This window comes from Dipodomys merriami, unplaced genomic scaffold, assembly GCF_024711535.1.
Source record: "Dipodomys merriami isolate MVZ:Mamm:240054 unplaced genomic scaffold, mDipMer1.0.p SCAF_28, whole genome shotgun sequence".
NCBI classification, from domain to species: domain Eukaryota; kingdom Metazoa; phylum Chordata; class Mammalia; order Rodentia; family Heteromyidae; genus Dipodomys; species Dipodomys merriami.
In genome coordinates, this window is record NW_027204270.1 from 5737886 (window position 1) to 5763222 (window position 25337).

At 53.3% G+C, this 25337-nt stretch overlaps 1 protein-coding gene across 4 annotated transcripts in view; it reads left to right on the plus strand.

Annotated features, from left to right (window-relative positions):
- Positions 1–340: 340 nt before the first annotated feature.
- Positions 341–25337, plus strand: part of H6pd (hexose-6-phosphate dehydrogenase/glucose 1-dehydrogenase) — a 30310-nt gene continuing 5313 nt past the window's right edge. For 3 of the 4 annotated variants that reach the window (XR_011375566.1, XM_070037285.1, XM_070037286.1), the window contains exons 1-4: positions 6877–7072; positions 11904–12540; positions 13831–13948; positions 23086–23355. Coding sequence is in view for 3 of the 4 variants with exons in the window: in XM_070037285.1 (XP_069893386.1) it covers positions 6948–7072; positions 11904–12540; positions 13831–13948; positions 23086–23355 (1150 nt within the window). In the remaining variant the exon portion in view is untranslated. Of the gene's footprint in view, positions 590–6876; positions 7073–11903; positions 12541–13830; positions 13949–23085; positions 23356–25337 lie in introns of those variants that run through there. The other variant, XM_070037287.1, reaches the window with a different exon arrangement.

Below are 25337 nucleotides of genomic sequence, written 5' to 3' on the forward strand. Positions count from 1 at the left end.
TCTCTTGGGGCACACGCGCGTCCGGACATCGCAGCGCAGCCCCGCGACGGGCACCAGACCTCGGAGAGGCGAGTAGGGCGGGGCGTGCCGGCCGGGGCCGGAGTCCGGGCCCCGCCCCCGCGCCAATCAAATCAGCACCCGGAGGCCCCGCCTCCTCTCGGGCCAATAGGGGAAAGGGGCGTGGCTTCCTCGCGTCTCCGTCTCCTCCGCGCGTCGTACGCCCGAGCGCGGCTGCGCGAGCGCGCGCTTCGCCCCGACGCCTGCGGCGCGCGCCCCCGGCGCCCGGTGAGCGCCGCGCGCGGGTCCGCGTGGCCTGAGGCCTGCCCGCCGCACCGGCCACCGCACGCCCCGACCTTGGGCGGCCTCTCCGGTTGGGGGAGGGCACGTGAGCGCGGGGCTGGCCCGGGCCTGGGCCTGGGCCTCGCGCTCCTCCCCTCTCGCCGCGCCCCCCCCCCGCGTCCCGGCCCCGCGTGGCGCGCGCACACCTGTCGGGGCGGCGGCCCTGCGGAAGAGGAGGTGCGGGCCGGGGTCGCGGCCCCGCGCCTCGCCGCTTCCCGGAGGAGCGACGCGCGCAGCCGAGCGAGATGAAGTAAGCTGCCCCCCACCCCCTCCGCTTGCTGCGCACCCGACGGCCCGGGGGCCCGCGGGGGCCGGAGCCCGGGGACGGGCCTGGAGGCGGCGGCCCGCGCCCGGCCCCGCGCCGCAGCCCACCGCCGGCCTCGACGGCTCCGCCGGAGACCCACACTGCGGGAGACACCCCAGGGCTCGGGCCTCCGCACACCCCTAACCGCCCCAGACCCGTGGCTCCCGCAAGGTAACGTGATGGAGAACCGGGTGCGTGGCTGATAGAATCTTCGGGATTTGTGAGGCTCATCGTTTTGGTCAATCTTGGCAATACTTGAGAGAAAAATGGCCCTTCTGGTACGAGCCGGAGAGAGCTCCCTTCCGGGAGGTTTCGGTGTTACTTTTTTTTTTTTTTTTTGTCGGCCGTGGGGCTTGAACTCTGGGCCTGGGCGCTGTCCCTCAGCTCTTCAGCTCAAGGCGAGCGCTCTACCACTTGAGCCACAGCGCCACTTCCGGTTTTCTGGTGGTTTATTGGAGATAGGAGTCTCACGGTCTCTCCTGCCCGGGCTGGCTTTGAACCGCGATCCTCAGATCTCAGCCTCCTGAGTAGCTAGGATGACAGGCGTGAGCCACCAGCGACCGGCTTCGGTGTTACTTTCTGTTGGGTGTGTGTGCCTGAACTCAGGGCCTGGGCGCTGCTCCTTGGCACTCTGCCACTTGAGCCACAGCTCCACTTCCTGCTTTTTGCTGGTCAATTGGAGATGAGAGTCTCATGGACTTTCCTGTCTGGGCCGGCTTCAAACCCTCTGAGATCCTCAGATCTCAGCCTCCTGAGCGGTTGTTACTATAGATGGGATGAGCCACTGTGTTGCCTCCCCCGCCCCCACCTTCTTTGAACTACATGAATGCGTAACAAAAAGCCACATTAGCCAATGCACTGAATTTTGTTTCTGTTTTTTTTTTGGTCGTGGGGCTTGAACTCTGGCCCTGGGCACTGTCCCTCAGCTCTTTAGCTCAGGGCCAGCGCTCTACTGCTTGAAGCCACAGCACCACTTCCGGATTTCTAGTAGTTTATTGGAGATAAGAGTCTCATGGAATTTCCTGCCCTGGCTGACTTTGAACCATGATCCTCAGATCTCAGCCTCCTGAGTAGCTAGGATTACAGGTGTGAGCCACTGACACCCGGCTGAATTTGTTTGTTTTTATCCCAAACTGGAATTAGTACTCAGTTCCTGTGACTGGGTCAGGACAGTTCATGGTCTTTTAAAAGTGAAACAAATGTGTGGGCAAACAAAGGGAATTGGAAACTTTTAATCTTCCCAGGGTAGCCAAAAGATCTTAACTTTCACTTCCCCAATGGAATTCAAACAAGGCAGCCCACCCCTTTTGTAAATTGCACAGTGAATTCTGCTAGGTTCTTACTTAGGGACCCTGACCAGCCCTAGAGATCAATAGTCTGACCTTGCTTCCATCTCTCACTACTGTATCTTCCCAAAGATTTCTGTGTCCTCAATCTGATTTCTTCTGGCCAGGCAATAAAATGAGGTAGGTTATCCCCATTTTAGAGCTGGAGTGGCGGACTTAGGGCTCTTAGATCTTTACTTCCAACCATTCCCCCCTTTGCACATATTGGGTCTTGAATTCAGGGCCTGGGTGCTGTGTCTTTAGTTTTTTCACTGAAGGATTACACTCTATTTGAGCTACAGCTCCACTTCTGGCTTCTGCTGGTTAACTGGAGATAAGAGTCATTACCTGTTGCTCTGCCCAGGCTGACTTTGAACTGTGATCCTCAGAGCTCAACCTCCTGAGTAGCTAGGATGACAGGCGTGAGCCACTGGAGCCCTGTTGGTTCATTAAGTTTTTTTACAGGAGTTTCAAGAAGCTAAGAAATGCTTTCTTTCATAGGTGTGCATAATGTTTACAATATCCAGTGATAGAAGCTGATATTTCTTTCTTTTTTTTTTTTTTTTTTTTTTTTGTCAGTCATGGGGCTTGAACTCTGGGCCTGGGTGCTTGTCTCTGAGCTCTTCAGCTCAAGGCAAGCGCTCTACCACTTGAGCCACAGCACCACTTCTGGTTTTCTGGTGGTTTATTGGAGATAAGAGTCTCACGGCGTTTCCTGTCTGGGTGGCGTTGACCTGTGATCCTCAGATCTCAGCCTCCTGAGTAACTAGGATCACAGGCATGAGCCACCAGTGCCAGGCAGAAGCTGACAGGTGCTCTGTGGGAGGATGTCGCTAAGTGCTGCACTCTGATCACCAGCTTGTGGACTCCTGATTGACTTGTTTTCCTGTCTTGATTGATTTCTTTCCCGTCCCCTGGGTGAGGCACAAAGAATTTAAATAACTTCTCAGAGGCCACCTCATTATTCAGAGGCAGAACAAAAAGTTGAATTTAAGGTCTCTCACGAATTTAAGGTCTCTCGATTAACAGGTCTCCAACCCAGTCCCCAGGCCTTCATCTTAGCGTCAGCAGGTGGAAGTATGAGTCACTGTTGGATGAGGCAAAGAGCAGGGTTGCTGAAACCATTGTTGATCCATTCTTGTAGAGTTGCACAACCAGTGTCTATACCAACACAGTTCTGCCATCTGTACACCTAGCCCTGAGCTACAGGCATGGTAGGTTAGCTCTGGATCCAGACTGCCTTGTACTTAAATCCTATCCCCTTGAAACTGTTGGACATTGGGGAAGGCAGCCTAACTCTGAACCTTATTTTCCTCTCTGCTCACTGCTAAACTTGGGGTTAATGAACGACAGTACTCAACTCATGGAGTCATGGCAAGAATTCAAGTGTATTCTTAGTCTAGCATTTAGCATATGGCTCAATACTAAATAAATAGCTCTTATTTATTTGTGTGTCTGTGTCTGTCTGTCTGTCTGTCTGTCTGTGTGTCTGTGTCTGTACTGGGGCTTGAACTCAGGGCCTAGGTACTGCCCCTTACCTTTTACTCTCAAGAACAGCACTCTACTAATTTAGCAATAGCTCCACTTTTGGCTTTAAACCATACTCAAAGCCTGTGCTGGCTTTGAGTTCAGTCCTCAGATCTCAGTCTCTTGAGTAGCTGGGGTTACTAACATGAGCCCCTAATGCCCCGTTAGCCCTTATTCTTACAATAGCTGGAGGAATGTGACTAGAAAAGCACCTGCTAAACAATCCTGAGTTCAAACACTACTACTATGCCCATCCCCCCACCCCCCACCCCGCAAGAAAAGGAAGTTTTTTTTGTGTGTGTCCGGTCGTGGGGCCTGAACTCTGGGCTCTATCCCTCAGCTCTTCAGCTCAAGGCTAGCACTCTACCACTTGAGCCACAGCACCACTTCGGGCTTTTTTCTTTTTGCTTACGTGGTGCTGAGGAATGGAACGCAGGGCCTCATGCATGCAAGGCAAGCGCTCTACCACTGAGCCACCTACCCAGCCCCAAAAGAATTATTGTTAATGTTCAAAGTAGTGGGTGGCGGTGAGTGTGCGCACATCCAGTGCCTGAGGTCATGAGAGCCGCTTGCTTTCTCCTCATTGAACCGCAGGTACATGGGACACAAGGACGCAGGCAGTCCTCTGCTTATTTGTTCATTCTGCAAATCTTCTTCAGAGCCTTCTGTGTGCCCACCTGCTTGATATACTGGGGATTTTGCAGTCAACAAAACTGGAGGAATTTCCTTCTTAGAGGAAGGAGTGGCAGGCAGAAAAAAAAAGATAGATGTAATAATTTTATGGTGTCTTAGAAAGTGGTATAGAGGGGCTGGGAAGGTGGCTCGGTGGTAGAGTGCTTGCCTTGCATGCCTGAGGCCCTGGGTTCGATTCCTCAGCACCACGTAAGCAAAAAGAAAAAAGCAGGAAGTGGCGCTGTGGCTCAAGTGGTAGAGCGCTAGCCTTGAGCTGAAGAGCTGAGGGACAGCACCCAGGCCCTAGAGTTCAGGCCCCACGACTGGACCCCCCCAAAAAAAAGTGGTATAGAGAGGACAGGGAGGAATAGAGCACACAGGGGGACAGCTGCTATGGGACAGGGGTGGCAGGGAAAGCCTTACCGAGCTACTGACATTTCAGCAAAGAGCTAAAGTTGGCGAGGGCGTGAACCAAGTGGACATCTGTGGGGAAAAGTGGGCCAGGGAACACAGCAGGTACAAAGGTCCTGGGGCAGGAACATGGACAGCTGGAGCCTAAACAAGGGGTGGAATCGTAGAAGAGGTCAGAGATCTGGGAGAGGCCAGATCCATGCAGACCCTTACCACCTAACACTATGAAAAGATCCGACTGCCGTCTCACTCTGTAGGGACCAGAGGTGGAAGCAAGAGGCACACAGGAGCTTACGTGGTGATGGAGAGAGGGTTGGTGGAGGGGAAGAAGGTGCTGAGAAGTTGGAGTCTAATGAACTTTGAAACACATCGTGGGATTTGCTGACAGCTCAAATAGCACCAGGGTTGGTGCCAGGACCACCAGGAAGGAGGTGGTGGCGTTTCCGGAAGCTTGGGAAACGGCATTTGAAGCAGGTTGGGGATGGGGATGCTAGTCAAATCAGTGTTGACCATATGAAGTCTGCTAGATGCCCAGCCGCAGCTGAGTGTACTTGTCTAGTGTGGAGGGGAGAAGTGCATTCTGGGAGCATGGACTGGCCAAGTGTCTGCTGTTGGCAAAGTTCAAGCACAGCAGTATGGAATATCTCTCTTTTGGATACAATTTTGTTTGTTTTTCTGTCTTAGGGCTTGAACTTGGGACTTGGGCACTGTTCTTGAGCTCTTTTGTTCAAGGTCAGTGTTGTACTACTTTGAGCCACAGTGCCACTTCCAGCTTTCTGGTGGTTAATTGGCAATAAGAGTCTTATGGACTTTCCTGCCTGGGCTGGCTTTGAACCACGATCCTCAGATCTCAGTCTCCTGAGTAGCTAGGATTACAGGCATGAGCCTGTTTTAAGGAATTTGACTAGCATTGATGAGAGTAAAAGCCAGTCAAATGATCAGGAGGTGGTAAGCTTTAATAACTTACTACTTTAGTTTTTAATGTAATGTACTTGATTACAAATTTATACAATTCTGTTTTTTGTTTTTTTGGGTTTTTTTTTTTTTTTGGTCTGGGTATTGAGGCTTGAACTCAGGGCACTCATTGTCCCTTAGCTTTTTCTCTCAAGGATAGCACTCTGCCACTTGAGACTCACCTTTACTTCTGGCTTTTTGCTGGCTAATTGGAGCTAAGAGTCTCACTGACTTTTCTACCTGGGCTGGCTTGGAACTGAAGTCCCTCCATTTCAGTTTCCTGAGTGGCCAGGGTCACAGGTGTGAGCCAGAGTCATAGAATTTCATTTTTGATCATGACTGTGTGCTTAACAACTGTAAAAAAAAAAAATCCCACAAATGGAGCGCTTGAGTCCCGTTTGCAGGTGTGAAGTGAGCCTGGCTCATCACTGAGTTTATAGAATCTGGGGCATGTAGAGGTGATGGGAGCCAGGGGTCTCTGTTCAAGATGAACCCCAGATCTGGAAGCATTTGTCCCCAGTCTGGTAGAGTGAAGTTGATTGACACGGGGGCTGGACCTATGGCTGCATTGTTAGATTTTAGTGAGTGGGTGGGAACAAGAGGGGACCCCGGCAGGAAAATACTTGGATTGGCAAGGTTTTAGGTGTGTGTGTGTGTGTGTGTGTATGCATATATATGAATATATATATATATATATATATATATATATATATGTTCTCTTTTTTAGTTTAAAATGACCTTTAGTTTGGATTCTTGTCTTCCTACCACACTATTTTTTTATTTTTTTAAATTTTTTTGTTGGTCATGGGGCTTGAACTCTGGGCCTGGGCACTGGCCCTCAGCTCTAGGCTAGTTCTCTACCACTTGAGCCACAGCACCACTTCCAGTTTTCTGGTGGTTTATTGGAGAGAAGAGTCTCACTGACTTTCCTGCCAGGGCTGGCTTTGAACTGTAATCCTCAGATCTCAGCCTCCTGAGTAGCTAGGGTGACAGGCGTGAGCCACTGGTGCCTGGCCTTTTTATTATTTTTTTAAGCTTTTTTATTTTTTAAAATTTTATTTGTTTATGTGGTCTGGAGGAATTGAACTCGGGGCCGAATGCATGCTAGGCAAACACTCCACCATTACGCCACATTTCCAGTTACCTACCATACTCTTCTAAAAAGTCCAAACTGGCAGGCTGTGATTGGAGGAATTTTCCATCTTCCCACCTTGCGCACAGAGGCAGCTATCAAAGGTGTGCAGGGGTCAGGGTCGGGCAGCAACCCTTGATCTCCCTCTCCCGCCTTGCCTCTGCCCTGCTGGGCTGAGTAGTCCAGCACGGCCTCCTGGGGTCAACCAGCCCCTGTTTCTGAGTGGAGCTCCGGCACGGCCTGGCTCTGCCTGGGCCAGGCCTGGGCAAGGACAGCCGTGTGGATGCTGGCCTGCCATTTCCTGCCAGGGCGGAAACGAGGGCTGGAGCCGGATTCTGATCTAAACCCCCTGGCTGGCCAAGTCAGGGTTCCCCCTTCTGGGATGCATGCAGGGCCCTTGTCTCACAGGTGAGTATCCCCAGTGCTGACCTCGCAGGCCCAGTATCGGGCCGTCAAGGGTAAGGGGGCCTGGGACCAGATCCCTGGATCCAGTCCATCCTAACGCCAGCATGAGCCCTGCAGAGTGGTCCCATTGCAGGTGGGAAAGTCCTGCTCTCAGTGGTGAGGGCATTACTGGCTTAGCTTGCTTGCTTGCTTGTTCACTTTCTCTCCTCTCCCATCTCCTCCTCTTTTCTTCTCTTTCTCCTCTCCCACCCCCCACCCTCCCAACAAGGTCTCACTATGTATTGCAGGCTGGCTTTGAATTCATCAACCTCCCAAGTGCAGGGATTACAGGCCTGAAACATGCTTATTTGCCAGCTAGTTTCTTTTTTTTCTTTTCTTTTTTCTTCTCTTTTTGGCCAGTCATGGGGCTTGAACTCTGGGCCTGGGCGCTGTCCCTGAGCTCTTGAGCTCAAGGCTAGTTCTCTACCACTTTAAGCCACTGCACCATTTCTCCTAGCTAGTTTCTTGAACAAAAATTGTAATTGAAACTGTATCCATTATAGTCATTTTTGTTGTTGTTGTTTAATGCCAGTCCTGCGGCTTGAACTCAGGGCCTGGGCACTGTCCCTGAACTCTTTTGCTCAAGACTAGTACTCTACTACTTGAGCCACAGCTCCACTTCCAGCTTTTGGGTTGTTAATTGGATATAAGATTCTCATGGACTTTCTGCCCAAGCTGGCTTCAAACCACAAGGTCTCACTCAGCCTTTTGAGTAGCTCGGATTATAGGTGTGAGCCACTAGCACCTGGCTCCTCCATATTCTTTTTTCTTTTTCTTTTTGGTCAGTCATGGGGGCTTGTACTCTGGGCCTGGGCACTGGCCCTCAGCTCTTCAGCTCAAGGCTAGTGTTGTACCACTTGAACCACACCACCACTTGAACGACACCACCACTTCCGGTTTTCTGGTGGTTTATTGGAGATAAGAGTCTCACAGACATTCCTGCCAGGGCTGGCTTTGGACTGGGATCCTCAGATCTCAGCCTCCTTAGTAGCCAGGGTTACAGGTGTAAGCCACCAGCGCCTGGCTGTCCATATTCTTTTAAGATATAACCTCAGAGAATTTTGTTTTAACTCTTTTCTCTCCTCCCTCCTTCCCTCCCTCTCTCCTGCCCTCCCTCCCTCCCTCCCTTTCCTCCTTTCTTTGGAATATGGGATTTGAACTCAAGAACTCATGCTGGGAAAACCACTAAGCTCTGCTTCCAGCCCTTTTTGCGAAGGTAATTTTTTTGTGTAGACTCAAATTCTTTCCCCAGGGCTGGCTTGGACCTCGACCCTTATCTGTGGCCTCTCAGTGCGCTAGGTGATAGATGTGTACCACAACACCCAGCTCATTGGCTGAGATGGGGTCTCCCTAACTTTTTGCCACAGCAGCAATCCTGAGTAGCCGGGATGACAGGCGTGAGCCACCCTCCACGCTCCCGTATCAGCGTCTCCGTCATAACTCAGCTCTGCTTGCCTGGCCCTGCTGTACTGGCTGGGGCTCACGGTACTTCTCTGCTCAGCTAGCGGAGCCTGAGCTGCATCGTCCTGGGGGCAGGGTAGAGACTTAAAAGTGCTGAGTGGAGGGACAGGAAAATGCAGACATGCTTCAGTGCAAAGGTGCATTTCCTCGGTGAGAAGGGGAAGCTGCGCCCCAGGTTAAAGGGCTTGTCAGGTGAGGGATCTGGTCAGGAAAGCTGGACTGGAGGGACCACATTTTCCCATCCCCCCCCCCCATCTGATATCCGTCCCTTCCTGTCCTACAGCTTTGCAAATGGTGCACTCTGGATTTTCTCATTGATTGTGTGTATGTGTGTGTGTGAGAGAGAGAGAGAGAGAGAGAGAGAGAGAGTTAGAGTTCATAGTTGGATCAGGTGCTAGGTGGCTCTTGTGCTTACTTCAGGTACACAATTCTGATAGATTTATTTCATGGTCTGTTCTTCTCAGAGCAAAGAAAGCTGGAAGAGATATGTTTGATTCAGGGAAAAAAGCAAACCTTACACACAAGCGGCATGAGAGAGGGGTAGACCTCAGGGCACGAGCCGCTGGTCCCTGGTGGAGTGACTTACTTTCTGTTGCATTATGGATTTGGATCATTTCTGCCCACCGTGTGTGGCGCATCTGGGAGGGTAGCTGTGCCGGGCTTCCCTGGCTCCCGGCACGGTGGTGACGGAGTCTGCGGGGCTGGCTGTGGAGCTCCAGAGGCCAGGGAACAGTGGAATTGTGCAGACCCTGGGACCTGCAGGCGTCTTCCACTTCCCTCAGCCAGCATTAGCTAGTCTCATCACATGCCTCCTTCTTTCTCCTAGTAGGCTCAGCCAAGTGACACTAAGGCCTCCCTTATACCAAACGCAGGGGCTGGGTCTGCTCCCAGGCCATCACAAAGTACCCAGTACCCAGTTATCTCCTGTGGGAAACAAGGTGATGTAGCTGTCCTAGACCCTGCCAAGTACCCGCTCCAGCAAGTGTATGTGTGTGACTCAGTAGTTAGCAGCTAGTTAAAGGGATGGGCAAATCAAACCACTCAAGGCCTTGGGACCCACCCTAGGTCTGCCAAGTCAGTGTTGCAATTGGGGAGGTTGAGTTGGGAGCAGCTGTCAGCAACTACACCTCAGGACCTTTTCCTCCTTCCCTTCCTCCCTCCCTCCCTCCCTTTTTAAACTTGGCAGTACTAGGGTTTGAACCCAGGGCCTTTGCACTTTGCTAGCCACACCTCCAGCCCTCCCTGGACCTTCTTTATCACATTACAAATCTTGTCCTCTCCAAAAGTGTAATGCGCATTGCCATTTGCGCCACAATGTTAAGGTTAAAAGGCACGGTTAGGAAATGAACACACACATGTCCAGCCCTCCCTGGACCTTCTTTATCACATTACAAATCTTGTCCTCTCCAAAAGTGTAATGCGCATTGCCATTTGCGCCACAATGTTAAGGTTAAAAGGCACGGTTAGGAAATGAACAAACACATGTTGCCCACTGTGATCGAAGACAGGGCTTAGCAAGGGCACAGTAAGCAACGGTGTCCAGATCCCCAGCGCTGCCTGTGTTTCGGTGCGAGATGACCTGAGGCTGGGCTGGAAGTGCTGCTTAGCAGACTGCGGCTTGGCGCACTTGCTCCCCAGAGGAGGCTTGGTGGTGCAGTGCGGGGGGGCCCCCCCATCATCCACCCTTCTTCACCGACAGGCTGGGGTGGCCGAGGCGCTGGCCTGGGTCACAAGCTCCCTGCCTGCCCGTCCAGGCTCCGCACTGGACCCATCCCCAGCCAGATCAGGGTTTGGAAACAGCTGGCTACTGGCATCTCCCCTGGGCAGGCTGTGTCCTGGGGTTTGGGTTCCTCCTGCGGCTGCTCCTGCACTGACCTTGCGGTTTTGCCTTCCCTCTGGCAGGGGCCATTGCCAGTTGAGAAAGAAACAGTTGAAGCCCAAGGACTTGCACTCAAAAGGCAGAAAGCAGTAGAGTAGGCCTGAGGACTGTGTGTATTTAGAGAAGGTTGAAGATGCAGGAGGAGGGGGCGGGCTGGAGCCCCCCCCCCCCCATAGGAGGCCGATGATAAGCTAGCCAGCTCTAGGAGCCTTTTATACATCTGTATCTCTTTAAAACTCCATCTGTGTGAGCACAATACCCCAAGATGGCCGTAGCTTCTCTCTCTTTCTCTCCCCTTCCTTCCCCCTCCCTCTCCCTCTGCTTCCCTTCTTCTCCCTCCCTCTCCCTCCTTTCCCCTCCCCCCCCATGGAACCCAGTGTTCTTGTGTGTTAGGCAAATGCTCTACCACTGAGCCACACAACCAGCCCAGAGTTTTTTTGTGTGTGTGTGTATGTTGGTCGTGGGTCTGAACTCTGGGCCTGGGTGCTGTCCCTCAGCTCTTCAGCTCAAGGTTAGCATCCTACCACTTGAGCCACAGCCCCACTTCCGGCCTTTTCTGCTTCTATGGCACTGAGGAATCGAACCCAGGGCCTCGTGCATGCAAGGCAAGCACTCTACCACTGAGCTACCTTCCTAGCCCAGACCAGCGTTTTTGTTTTGCTTTTTTTTTTTTTTTGGCAGTACTAGGGATTGAATTCAGAGCCTCGCACTTGCTAAGCCAGTGCTTTACTACTTGAGTTACTCCACTAGCCCCTTTTTATGTTGTTTATTTTCAAGGTGGGGGGTCTCCCTTCTTGTCCAGGCCTGTGCTATTGTGCCTAGTCATTGGTTGCGATGGAGTCTTAGAAACTTTTATGCCTAGACTGGCCTTGAACCACAATTGCCTGATCCCTGCCTGTCCAGTAGCCAGGATTACTGGCTGCAGCCATGCCCCACGCCGGAAGTTAGTTCGTAATCCTTGTGCTAGAGCCCTTTGTTAGCATGATTATGTCGGCAGAGGCCAGTAGACTGGGGAAAAAGCCAAATGAGGGCTGAAGAGGTGGTAGGTACTCCCCCCAGTCCCAGCCATGGTCTACAGGCCTGGGAACAGCCCAGAGCTGGGCGGGGCTTCCCCTGCCCACCCTGGGGACCTGTGCTCCCCTGGGGAACAGGCAGTGTTTGTATAGCCTCTCCTTCTGGCCCTGTCTGGTGGCTTGTGTCACCTAGTTCCCAGCAGCCACCATGTGGCCTGTGGCTTTGTTTGCCTCCCTCCCACTGCCTGCCTGGCACAGAGGCCTGGTTGCAGGAAGGAGGGGCGGTGTAGTGTGGGGCAGTGCAGTGTGGCGCGGCGCGGCTCATTTATTCCCAAGAACGATGGCCGTTTCTCGCCAGGCAGGAAATGTTTACCGCCCTAGACACAGGTTTGCTTCTGGGTCACAGCTGCGAGTCTTATCCTTCCTTGTTCCGTCACCCCAGGCTCCCAGGTGCTTGCAAGATGCTCACAGTGGCTGCGTGCCTGGCGCTGCTGGGCTGCCTGCAGGCCCAGGAGCTCCGTGGACATGTGTCCATAATCCTGCTGGGAGCCACCGGGGACCTGGCAAAGAAGTACTTGTGGCAGGGACTCTTCCAGCTGTACCTGGACGAGGCGGGGAATGGCCACCATTTCAGCTTCCATGGGGCTGCTCTGACGCCCCCCCAACAGGGCCAGGAGCTCATGGCCAAGGCCCTGGAGACTCTCTCCTGCCCCAAGGACACCATGCCCAGCCACTGCGCTGAACTCAAGGAGCAGTTCCTGCAGCTGAGCCAGTACCACCAACTGAGGACGGCTGAGGACTACCAGGCTCTGAGCAGACATATCGAGGCCCACGTCCAGCAGGAGGGCCTCCGGGAGGCTGGCAGGATCTTCTACTTCTCAGTGCCTGCCTTTGCCTATGCCGACATTGCCCGCCACATTAATAGCAGCTGCCGGCCAGCCCCTGGCGCCTGGCTGCGGGTTGTCCTCGAGAAACCCTTTGGCCACGACCACCACTCAGCCCAGCAACTGGCCACGGAACTTGGGAGCTTTTTCCAAGAGGAGGAGATGTTTCGAGTGGACCATTACCTGGGCAAGCAGGTGAGCCTCCAGGGCTGCCAAGGAACTCTGCAGGCACAAAATATGGAATGAGGCCCAAGGGCACTGGAGCTTCTGCCCCCAGGTCTCCCTGCAGGGGCCCGAGGATATTAGGGGGCAGCAGGCAGGACTGCCTTGCTTGTCTCAGTGTCCCTAATCCTGGTATTTGTATAGGCCCATCCTTGGGGCTTCCCAGACGCGGTCTGGGCTTTGACTCCGTCCCATTACCCTGCTTTTCCACAGAGTGACCCAGCTGGGGATCTCTGGTGGGGGACACTGTGGGAATTAGATTGGCCTTCTAACTTCATACCCGTATGTCTCTTCCCAGCAATTCCTGCTTCCTGAGTTCTCTTTGGGCTGAAGACTAGTAACAAGATCTTAACACTGATAGGGGCTGTGAGCCCCTAAGCCCTGATGAAGGATCTTGTGGGGTGCACGTCAGCAGCCAGTTCGCTGCACAAGCCTCAAACCTTGAGGAGGTGCATCCAGGTCCTGCCACCCCAGCCCAGAGCACAGCATACCTGCCCCCTAGGTGCTGAGTGCCGGGCTCTTACCTGGCAAAGGCTTCAGTCTCCAGCCCATGCAGTTGCCATAGTACCAGTCCCAAATAGTGGTCCCTGATCAGGTCAGGTACTGTTGAGAATTTTACTCACTGCAAAATCAGAAGATATGCTGAATGTATTCACTTTAAATCTTTTAAAAATTTATTATTACATTTTTGTGGTACTGAGGAATTGAACCCCAGGCTTCGTGTATGCTAGGCAAGCACTCTACCACTGAGCCACATTCCCAGCCCAACTTCTTTTTTTTTTTTTTTTTTTTTTTTGTCAGTCATGGGGCTAGGACTCAGGGACTGGCACTGTCCCTGAGCTTTTTTGTTCAAGGCTAGAGCTCTACCACTTTGAACCACAGTGCTATTTCCCATTTTCTAGTAGTTAATTGGAGATAAGAGTCTCGTGGAGACTTTTCTGCCCCAGCTGGCTTTGAACTGCAATCCTCATATCTCAACCTCCTGAGTAAGCTAAATAACTAAAAACAAATATTGCTGGAGACATGGCTTAAGTGGTAGAATGGCTGCCTAGCAAACGTAAGGACCTGAGTTCAAACACCAAAACAAAAAAAAGGTGTTGAAATTTAGGAAGTCTTTAATAGGCTATGAAACCCAAGACCTCAAACTATTGACCATGGAGTATCTGCTCCCCCAATTGGAGAAGAGGGATGCTTTGAACACTTGAAGCAGAGCCCCCTTCTTCCTCTAGAGAAGCATCCACGTCCAGTCTTCCTTCCTCACAGGCCGTGGCTCAGATTCTGCCCTTCCGGGACCAGAACCGCCAGGCCTTGGATGGCCTCTGGAACCGGCACCACGTGGAACGGGTGGAGATCATCATGAAGGAGACGGTGGATGCGGAAGGTGTGTGTGTGTAGCTGTGGGCCCTGCACTTGGAGGCCATGCTAGTCTGTGTCTGGCTGGCTGGAGGCCTGAGCAGCACCCTGGCCCTGTGTGTGGCCCGCAGGGCTCAGAGGGAGGCTTTCTGCCTCTATGGTTCCCTGGGGCCTGCTGGGAGCCTAGCTCCGCAGGGGCCAGCTGCCTGTGCCATACACGGCACAGACCCTGGGAACAGCTGGCAAGGGCTAAGGGCTGGAAGCTTCCCTGGGATTTACCAGTGTGGTGGAGATCAACAGAGCTGTGTGAGGGCTTTGCACACTCCAGAGCTTGTGCAAGCAGGGCCCTTCCTTCCTCTTCCTCGCCCTGAACCGGGGAGGGGTGGGGAAGTGGGGGGGAGGGGGCTGGTACTAGCGCCATTGCTCTTTCTCCTGAGGGTGGGGGGGGCTGCCTGAGGCTTGTGAGGCCCACTTCCTGTTGCATGCACCCTCTCCTGGCCTTCTCCACCCCTGCTCTCTGGGCTGTCCCTGTACTTGTCACACGGTGTGTCGTATCTGACTGTAGACCCAGAAAGCGCCCCCCCTCGGAGTGCTGAATAAATGCCTGTGAGCAGGCATGTGAGCGGGGTTAGGAGACCCCATCTCTGCCTCCAGCTCATCAGCGCATCCCCACAACCCGTCACTGCCGCATCTGCAGGCACACAGGTCTGGAGGCGATGACGGCTGAGGTCCCTTTGAGCTCTGGTGCTCTGGATGCTATTACATTTTCTGGCACCCACTCTGTTTCAAGCAGTTCTTACCCAGCCATAATGCATGTTGACGTGGATGGTGTCCTTAGCGCCCCCTCCTGGCTGCCATGTGAGAGGGGACAGCTACCCGCCCCCTTACAGATGAGCTTTGGTGACTTGTCCAGGGCTCGGGGTGGAGGGTGGGAGGCGGTCTGGGGGACAGCAGTGTAGCTCCAGCTCCTAGGCTTGGCAGGTGTGCATGGCAGGCCAGAGTTGTGTTCACATCCAGCCCCGTCCTGTACCCACTTTGTGCAGCTGCTGGGAGTCCCCAAGGCCAGAGAAAAGGCAGGCCACACATTAGACCAGGAGAGTGCGCATGTGTGTGTGAGTGTGTGGCCAGAAGCTCTGCCTTTTTTTCTCTCCACTTGTCCTTTCTCCTTGCCATTTCTCTTCCTTTTTCCCCTTGGTTACTCTTAGGCTTTCTGCTTTCCTCTCTGAATGGGTATGTAGCATTGCAAGCTTTGTGTGGGCTGTGGGGTTGCAGATGAAGATTAATGGAGAAGGTTACAAATGCTCCCCCCGCCCCCGTGTGTGTGTGTGTGTGTGTGTGTGTGTGTGTAAATGCTCCCCCCGCCCCCGTGTGTGTGTGTGTGTGTGTGTGTGTGTGTGTGTGTGTGTAAATGCTCCCCCCGCCCCCGTGTGTGTGTGTGTGTGTGTGTGTGTGTGTGTGCAAGCAGTGCTGTAGAAGGCTGTGAGGAGCAGAGGCCAGGCTTTGAAGGGCATCTCTCAGAAGGCTCTGGGCTTCTCCCCTCTGGGGCCCATAGCAGAGTTCTGGCCCCTTGCCATGACTCTTCGTGGGTCTCTGGAAGTCCTCCTGAGCCCTCCAGAAATCCCCTTTGGTCTCTGCAGGGGCTCAGCTGTGGGTGGTCTGGACCTGAGGGGTCCAAGGCCCCGGTGGCACCGTGTCCTCCCCCAGCCTTTGTCTCCCTCTGCAGAGCTGAGCAGCTGGTTTGGCCCTGAGAGTGTGGAGTGGGCAGGCAGCCGAGGCTCCTCTCTTCCTGAGGGCTCCAGCCGCCAGGACTGGTCCTCTGCCTGTTTCGCGGCTGCACTGCTGGGGCTGGGTCTCCCTGGACAGGCTCAGAAGTGGCAGGACAAGCCCAGGTTCTTTCTCTTCATGCATGTGTGTACCAGGAGAGCACCCTGTGGAGCCTGTGCGGCGCTGTGACCCGCACACCTCCCCTCCTCCTGATCCTGCTTTGGACTCTGTAGTCCAAGCTGCAGAGAGGGCAGGCACTGTTCCCCCCCCATTCCCCATTCCCCCACTACCACAGGGCTGAGGCTGCTGCCATGTGGGTAGTGGGGTGGCGAGCAGACAGGAGGCCAAGATGGTATCCTACCAGAGTTCGGTGGGCTTAGCAGACAAATGAATGTTTCCAAGGCAGAAGGACCAAGGGCACAGGCTACCACTCAGTCCCCAGCCCCACCCCTGCTAAGCTGGGCTAGACCCCACTTCTCCTAGCAAGTGTGCAGCAGCTGCCCGCCCCCCCCCCCCCCCGCCCTCCGCCACCAGTCTGGACCATAGCCTGTGATCTGCGAGCCAGACTAGGGTGCTGAGCTTTCCTGGCCTGGTGTGGACAGAGCCTTGGGCCAGGGTTTTGAGCTGCAAGGTCGTTTGATGTTTGTCCTCACCCAAATGGCAGCGTCCGTGCCAACCTGGCGGTCTCACCTGCTGCCCCTCTCAAGGGTCTCAGCGTGGAGTCATAGATGTCCGGGGCTCTGGCAGCAGCGTGGCCAGAGTGATGCAGGCCAGGTCAGTGGCCGCTGTGTGGCAGTGGCTGCGGAGTGGCCCTCAGCAACCCCAGGAAGTACTCCATAGACAGGAGTGGCCAGGTCTTTCAGGAGGTGGGACTGAGATTTGAACCACAGCGCGTGGCTCCTTAGAACTGGAACCTGTGACCACTGTACTCCTGGTCTCCCAGTTGCCCAGGGCCTCAGCAGTTGGCCTGCCTGGCAGGGGGCTCTCAGGGGCACATTGCGGCCCTTGTTTTCCCTCTGGACAGAGGCTTGGGCCGGGGAAGGAAGAGGACTTCCCTCGGGAGAGGGTCCTCATCCTGACACTGGGGGAAGAGCACAGTGCGGGTTAGAGTGGACATCGGTGCCCTGCACCCAGGGACTGAGGTAGCCAGGTCCTCTGAGGTAGCGCCAGCTGTCCAGCCGCCCACCTGAGTGCCAGGAGGCGTCGGGAGCTCACTCAGCAGGGCCAGCGTCCCTCCCGTGCCATCTGCTGAGCTGTCTGCAGGGTGAGTCCAGGGCACTTGCAGCCTCCTTTCGAGGGGGGCGGGGAGAGAACCAGCCAGCAGCTAGCCCGCCTCGCCCTCGCCCTCACCTTCCTTATTTGTAGTGATCCCAGAAGATATGGACAGGCGCTGCAGCTGGCTTTTAGTTGCTCTTATTTTTGTAAAGAGTCTGTTTCTCCTGGGGGAGCTTGGGTCTCCTCCAGTGTGGAAGCTGTGAGAATGGGGTTCCTGGCCCCCTTCCGAAGGCGGCCGACCTCGGCCTGGACTCTCTTCAATGCCCAGACCTTGATCCCTCGCTTAGGTAGAAGGGTAAAGTCAGACAGTGTCCATCAAATACATCACCAATGGCAAGGCCATGCTCCTTAGGAGTTTGTGAGGAGAGGTGGCAGCGATCATCCAACAGTCTGTGTCCCCTGTGACTCAGGTTGCATTATTATACAAAGACCGCAATTAGTCTGTAGCCTTGTGTTATATTCGTTCTTACGTGACATCTCTCTGTCTCTCTTGCACTTGAGTATTTGCATATTCCAATCTGCATGTATTTGCATTTTGCATAGTATATCTTGTTGTGGCTCTCTGTTTTCATTCAGTTCTGTTTCTGTCACAGAATGTGTGGTAGACATTCTATAATTAGGCATTTTGATCGTTTCTAGTTTTTGCCATTTCTAACAGTACTTTCCAAGGTGCTTTTATTTTCTGGTCTCATTGTAAATATTTTGTAATTGTTATTATAAAGGTGATATACAGCGCCAAGATTAAAAAAATAAGAACGAGATACAATTCATACTCAATATAATTCACCCTCTTAAAGTACACAGCTCTGTGGATTTTAGTATATTGCCAAGTTGCACAACTGCTGTGTAATGCCAGGACATTTGTGAGCATTTCTCAGTGCTCAGTAAGCCAAAGCTATGCATTTCCTGTCCCGTGGGCTCACGCTGGGCTCCTGAGGACAGGGCAGTGCCTGCCTGCGCTCTGTGATCCCATGACCTTGGGCACAGTCTGGACTGGCACAAACAGGAGCCAGGTTCATGGATGTCTTCCTTCTCATTGTACCTTTCTGCTCTTTTCCAGTACTCCTAGGTTTTAGGAAAGGATATGGGAGTGAGTATAGGTCATTTTCAGGAAAAAAAAAATCAGTGGTGGTAACCAGCAGTTCCTAAAACAAATCAGCATATTGGGAACCGTTAGTGCCAGCCTCCAGCTCTTTACCCTCCTGCTTGACTGCCGCAGGGCTCATGCGCCAGGCCAGCCCTGGACCCGTACTCACACCCACAAAGGCAGAGCTGGCCAGGATGGAGCAGAGCCGCAGGCCGAGCTAAATGTGGCTGCACCCCCAGAACTTGAAATGGAGTGAAGGAAGCTCTCTTCTTCCCAGCAGGTAGTAAGCTCGTGACAGGAATTCTCCCTGAGAACCAAGAATCCACTGGATAAAAATAGGACAAGGGCCTCTTAGGGATTTGCTAATGTAATGAATGGTAAGCAGATAACAGGGCATTTAAGGATGCTGGTGCATTGTCTCCATCAAACTTTGGTTTGTTCTTCAGGCTCGAACTGGTGTCCTTCTGCCCAAATGTGGTGTCACCGATTCTTCTGATGTTTTTACATTTGCACATCCCTGAGGTGGAGCATGCTGTGGGGGAGGGACGGGTAAACTGGGAGCCGTTCCTCTCAGTGATCAGCCATGCACTTGCCATCTGTGCGGTTTCAGATTTGACGAAATCCAGCTCACTACCAGCCTTCATGGCCTATGGTCTTCTCTGGCCCACAGCGGCACCTTGAGTGATCTTTTTTTTTTTTTTTTGTCTGTCATGGGGCTTGAACTCTGGGTCTGCACGCTGTCCCTCAGCTCTTCAGCTCAAGGTGAGCGCTCTACCACTTTGAACCACAGTGCCACTTCCAGTTTTCTGATGGTTCATTGGAGATAATAGTCTCCCAGACTTTCCTGCCCAGGTTGTCTTTGAACTGTGATCCTCAGATCTCAGCCTTCTGAGTAGCTAGGATTACAGGTGTGAGCCACCGGCCCCTGGTTTATATTAACTCTTTTAATCCCTACAACATCCCTATTGGGGTGCCAACATGCTTCTTCTGCCCCCTCCCCTTTTTAAACACTATGTGTCACTCAGCATCATTCACTTGAGGTCACCAGGCCAAAGTTGGCAGAGCAGGTATTTGAACCCTGGTCCTGGGACCATACTGGGATCTTGAGTCTGGACTGCTGATCATGGCTCCAGCCAGCCACCAAATAGTTTAGATTCACCCTCTAAATACTGTCCTTGCATTTCTGGGTTACCTCGTTCCTCTGTTATGTCCTTCAAATGCAGCATTGCTGATTTCATTATACAAGTCTGTCTGACAGTTCATCTTCCCAAACCACCTCTGACTGCTACGACTCGCCATACTAAAACTCCCCAAAGTCCCACAGAGGTAAACCCCCACCACATGCCTCACCCGCTTCAAGTACATCTTCAGAGTTCACCTCTACCACCACCACAATCGGCTTTTGGATATTTTCCTCCCTCTGGAGAGAAGCCTGCACCCAATGGCTATCCTCCATAAGTTCCCCATTCCCCCGGCCTCTGGCCACCCGGCATCTGTGTTTCTCTCTCTAGATCTTGCCTTTTCTGGACATTTCATATCAACAGATATTTTTTAAATCAGTGGACCCATAATTTGTGGCCTTTTGTTATTACTTTGTCATATTTTCCCTCCCTCCCTCCCTCCCTTCCTCTCTCCCTCCCTTCTTCCCTTTCTCCCTTCCTCCCTTCCTTCCTCCCTGGTTGTGGGGCTTGAACTCAGGGCCTGGGTGTTTTTCCTGAGCTCTTTGACCTCAGGTGAGTGCTCTGCCACAACACTGCATGGGTTTTCTGGTGATTAATTGGAGATGAGAGTCTCATGGACTTTCCTGCCTGGGCTGACTTTGAACCATGATCCTCAGACCTCAGCCTCCTAAATAGCAGGATTACAGATATGAGACACCGGTACCTGGCTCCTCCCTCCCCCCTCCTCTCCCTCCCTCCCTCCCTCCCCCCCCCCCCATCCGCCAGTGCTGGGATTTGAACTCTCACTCACTCTGAGCATTCTTCTTAGCATTTTTTCAGCTTGCTTGCTTGCTTTTTTTCCTTTTCCTTCCCTCCCTCCCTCCCTCCCTCCCTCCCTCCCTCCCTCCCTCCCTCCCTCCCTCCCTCCCTTCCTCCCTCCCTCTCTCTCTCTCTCTCTTTCTTTCTTTCTTTCTTTCTTTCTTTCTTTCTTTCTTTCTTTCTTTCTTTCTTTCTTTCTTTCGTCAACAAACTTAAACTTTGTATCTGATGCTTTTGCTCATTGGCTGGTTTCCTACTAACAGAGCCAAGCCTTCAACCCCTTCCTTAGCTTCTTTGCTCAAAGCTGGTGCTCTACTACTTGAGCCACAGCTCTACTTTGACTTTTTGCTGGTAAACTTGCCAACTGATTTTAATTTTGTTAAGTTCAGGGTGCTAAAGATTAGAATCCAGGACCTGTGTGTGCATAGGAGGCAAATGCTTTACCACTGAGCTATACCCACATCCTACCAGCTGCTTAAAAAGAACTTTATAGTCTTCTGTGTGTCTATCCCTAGATTTGATCCCATTTCCTCTCCTTTACTGTTCCCTGTTTTTTCATTTTGTTTTGTTTTTTGTCGGTCATGGGGCTCGAACTCTGGGCTTGGGCGCTGTCCCTCAGCTCTTCAGCTCAAGTCGAGAGCTCTACTGCTTGAGCCACAGCGCCACTTCTGGTTTTCTAGTGGATAAGAGTCTCATGGACTTTCCTGCCCGGGCTGGCTTTGAACCTCGATCATCAGATCTCAGCCTCATTAGTAGCTAGGATTACAGGCGTGAGCCACCGGTGCCTGGCTGTTCCCTGTTTTTTTGATAGATTATCCTTTTCTTTTTTCTTTCTTTCTTTCCTTCTTTCTTTCTTTCTTTCTTTCTTTCTTTCTTTCTTTCTTTCTTTCTTTCTTTCCTTCTTTCTTTCTTTCTTTCTTTCTTTCTTTTTCTTTCTTTCTTTCTTTCTTTCTTTCTTTTTTTCTTTCTTTCTTTCTTTTTTTTTGGGTTGGTGGTTGTGGGGCTTGACCTTGGGACCTGGGCACTGACCCTGAGCTCTTTTGTTCAAGGCTAATGCTCTAGCACTTTGAGCCACAGCACCACTTCTGGTTTTCTGGTGGTTAATTGGAGATAAGAGTCTCACAGACTTTTCTTGCCCAAGCGGGATTTGATCCTCAGATCTCAGCCTCCTGAGCAGCTAGGATTACAGGCGTGAGCCACCAATGCCGGGCCTAATACTGCTTTTTCCCCTTGAACTTCAAAAGGTGCCTGGAGGTTACAATTGAACATGTCCATCTCAGTGTCCAGTGCTTCCTGTCCAGTCACTCTCATCCTCCCCACCCTGATGCTCCCTCCCCCAGCCTCATTTCCGAAATCACACCTGTCCACTGAGGGTCTTGCTCTATTTGTTTCTTGTGTATTGATGTTTATACCCCTGAGATCCACACAGGAGAGAAAACATCCTTTGGCTTCCTAAACCTGGCTTATTTCACTTGGTATATTTTTTTAGATCTATTCATTTCCCTGCAGATGACATTTCATTCTTCCTAATGGTTGCATACAATTCCATTGTACGTGTATATGCCATTGAAGGTATATGTATATACACATGTCATTATAAGTATGTATATGCATATAAGTGGTTTGTATACATACATACATATGTACATTACATTTTCTTATTTCTGTATATAGAACATTCCTTATACAATCCCCTGTCTAATTTTGATGAAGAATCACACACTTTGGGTCATATGTGAATCTTTCTCTCATATGTGAATCATTCTTGAACCTCAGAGAAAATGCACATGAGAACCTTAAGCTCTGAAACAGTGTGTGTTGAAGGCAGATGATCAGAACTGATGTCGCTGCCTTGGAAAAGGCGTGGAGTGTACAGTGTGTGGCCAGTCAGCCCTGGTCACCTGACTCCTGTGTAGAGTAGGGGTGAGCGGTACCTGCCACAGAAAACCCTTGTGTACAGTGGCTCGTGGCAGGTGCTCAGGGGCGTGTGTTCCTCATGCCAGGCTCTGTGTCTAGTACTCTGACATGTCTTTTCACCGTCATGAGAGCCGAGTGTTTGCCGGCTGTCTCCTGCATGTTGTAAGTGTGTCTAATTGGGGCGCATCATTCCTCTGCCCTCCCTGGTTTGCTCTTTACACTGTCTTCCAGCTCTGTAAACCAGCCCCCCAGCCCCTGTCCTATGGCTTGGGCCCCAGTTTGAGGACCTCCCATCTATTATTATGTTGGTACTGGGGCTTGAACTCAGGGCCTGGGCACTGTCCTTTTTTGTTCAAGGCTAGTGTTCTACCACTTGAGCCATAGCTGCACTTCCAGCTTTTTGCTGACTGAAGATGAGTCTCACGGGCATTCCTGCCTAGGCTGACTTTGAACCTTGATCCTCAGATCTCAGCTTCCCGAATAGCTAAGAGTATAGGTGTGAGCCACTGCTACCAGGCTCTCTGTATTTTTGTTGTTGTTGTTGTTGTTGTTGGTTGTGGGGCCTGAACTCTGGGCCTGGGCACTGTCCCTCAGCTGTTCAGCTAAAGGCTAGTTCTCTACCACTTGAGCCACAGCACCACTGCCGGCTTTTTCTGCTTATGTGGTGCTGAGGAATCGAACCCAGGGCCCCATGCATGCGAGGCAAACACTGTACCACTGAGCCACCTTCCCAGCCCTCTGTATTTTTAGAGGTAAGGAGTTTGGTCGGGACACAGCAGTCAGTCTCGGCGCCCCGCCTTCATCTCCACTGTGTCATTGTGGCCTCTTCCGGTTCTGAGCATGCTGGACCTGCTGCGGCCCGGTGCCCAGGGCCGGAGGGCAGTGCAGTCCGGCCTTTTCTGGGACTAGAAGTTTGTCACACACATTCCTGGATGCATCCAAGACTTGTCACCTTCCCTTAGAGCAGTTCTTAGTGAAGGGAGGGGCTCCAGGATGCCCCTCTGCCCTGGGCATGTGGAGGATTGTTCCAGCATGCTCCTTGTTTTGGGCTGAGGAAGGAGGGCCGCTAGCATGGGTGTGGGGTGGGGGTCCTGGCACACCTTGGGGCTTGGGGACCCTCCTGACTCTCCCCCCCCCCCACAGGCCGCACCAGCTTCTACGAGGAGTACGGCGTCATCCGGGACACTCTGCAGAATCACCTGACGGAGCTCCTCATGCTCATCGCCATGGAGCTGCCTAGCGACATTGGCAGCTCGGCTGCGGTGCTGGAGCATAAGCTGCAGGCCTTCCGCGCCCTGCGGGGCCTGCAGAAGGGCAGCGCCGTCCTGGGCCAGTACCAGACCTACAGTGGGCAGGTGCGGCAGGAGCTGCAGAAGCCGGGCAGCTTCCACAGCCTGACGCCGACCTTCGCAGGTGCGCTGCCGGGGGCCGGAGGGTGCTGGGGGTGCGGTGACCTTCCTCTATCCAGCCACCTGCCAGCTTGGAGCAGGGGGCCATCTGCTGGTGCTTTCTGGGCTAAGGGCGTCTTGGCGGCAGTCTGTGCACATCCGCCTCCATTCGGGCCTGGTTCCAAAAGCCTCCGAGGGCTGACAAGTACAGCCCTTGCGGGCATGGGTGGGCATGCATCTGGCTTCCCGATGCAAACCTCTGCCAGCTCCCAGCCTGAGGCGCTTCCTGCCGACACTGCACTGGGCAGTGGTGCCTGCCAGAGCCATGGCTCCTGGGGCTCGCACTTTGGGGGAGAGGGTCTGCTCCTGGCCAGCTGTGAGGACTGTCAGTGGAGCAGCAGTGGCTCCCAGAGTGGGTACCAGATGCTGGGCACTCTGCCTTGGTTTTCTTCCATCCTCACACAGACCCCCAGCAGCTGATTGCAGCTCTGTGATGGCTTGGAGGTGGGTGTGGAGTGTGTCAGTGGGCTTTTCTTGCCAGGACATACAGACCACAGGCACACACAGCCCTTCCCAGACAAATGTACACACACGCAGCCCTGCCCAGACACACATGCACACACATCCCTGCTTGGACACATGTGCACACGCAGCTCTGCCCAGACACACGTGCACACGCAGCCCTGCCCAGACACCCATGCACACATCCCTGCCTGACCACGTGCATATGCATCCCTGCCCGGACATACATGCACACACATCCCTGCCCAGAGACAAGTGCACACACATCCCTGCCTGGACACAAATGTACACGCAGCCCTGCCTGAACACAAGTGCACACGCAGCCCTGCCTGGACACACGTGCACATTCAGCCCTGCCTGGACACACATGCACACGCAGCCCTGCCCGGATACCTGTGCACACATATCCCTTCCTGGACACACGTGCACACACATCCCTGCCGGGACAGACATGCACATGTGTCCCTGCCGGGACAGACATGCACATGTGTCCCTGCAGCCCTGCCCAGTCACACGTGCACACACATCCCTGCCTTGGACACAAGTGCACACACATCCCTTCCTGGACACACATGCACACACATCCCTGCCTGGACACATGCACACGCAGCCCTGCCTGGACATACGTGCACACGCAGCCCTGCCTGAACACAAATGTACACGCAGCCCTGCCTGAACACAAGTGCACACGCAGCCCTGCCTGGACACACATGCACACGCAGCCCTGCCTGGACACATGTGCACACGCAGCCCTGCATGAACACAAGTGCACACACATCCCTGCCTGGACACATGCACACGCAGCCCTGCCTGGACACATGCACATGCAGCCCTGCCTGGACACACATGCACACGCAGCCCTGCCTGAACACAAGTGCACACGCAGCCCTGCCTGAACACACATGCACACACATCCCTGCCTGAACACAAGTGCACACGCAGCCCTGCCTGGACACACACGCACACGCAGCCCTGCCTGAACACAAGTGCACACGCAGCCCTGCCTGGACACACACGCACACGCAGCCCTGCCTGGACACGTGCACACACATCCCTGCCTACACACGTGTACACACATCCCTGCCTGGACACACATGCATACTCATCCCTGCCTAGACACATGTGCACACAGATCCCTGCCTGGACACATGTGCACATGCATCCCTGCCTGGACATCCTTGCACACAGATCCCTGCCTGGACACATGTGCACACGCATCCCTGCCTGGACACATGTGCACACGCATCTCTGCCTATACATGCGCACACACATCCCTGCCTGGACACACATGCACATGCAGCCCTGCCTGGAACACGTGCACACACATCCCTGCCTGGACACATGTGCACATGCATCCCTGCCTGGACACATGAGCACACACAGCCCTGCACAGCCTTAGTCTGCATCTGCCCTTGCTAGAGGGACGTCCTGAGTGCTCTGAAGACATGGGCAGGAAGTGCCTTTTCTCAGAGACTCCTGGCCCCC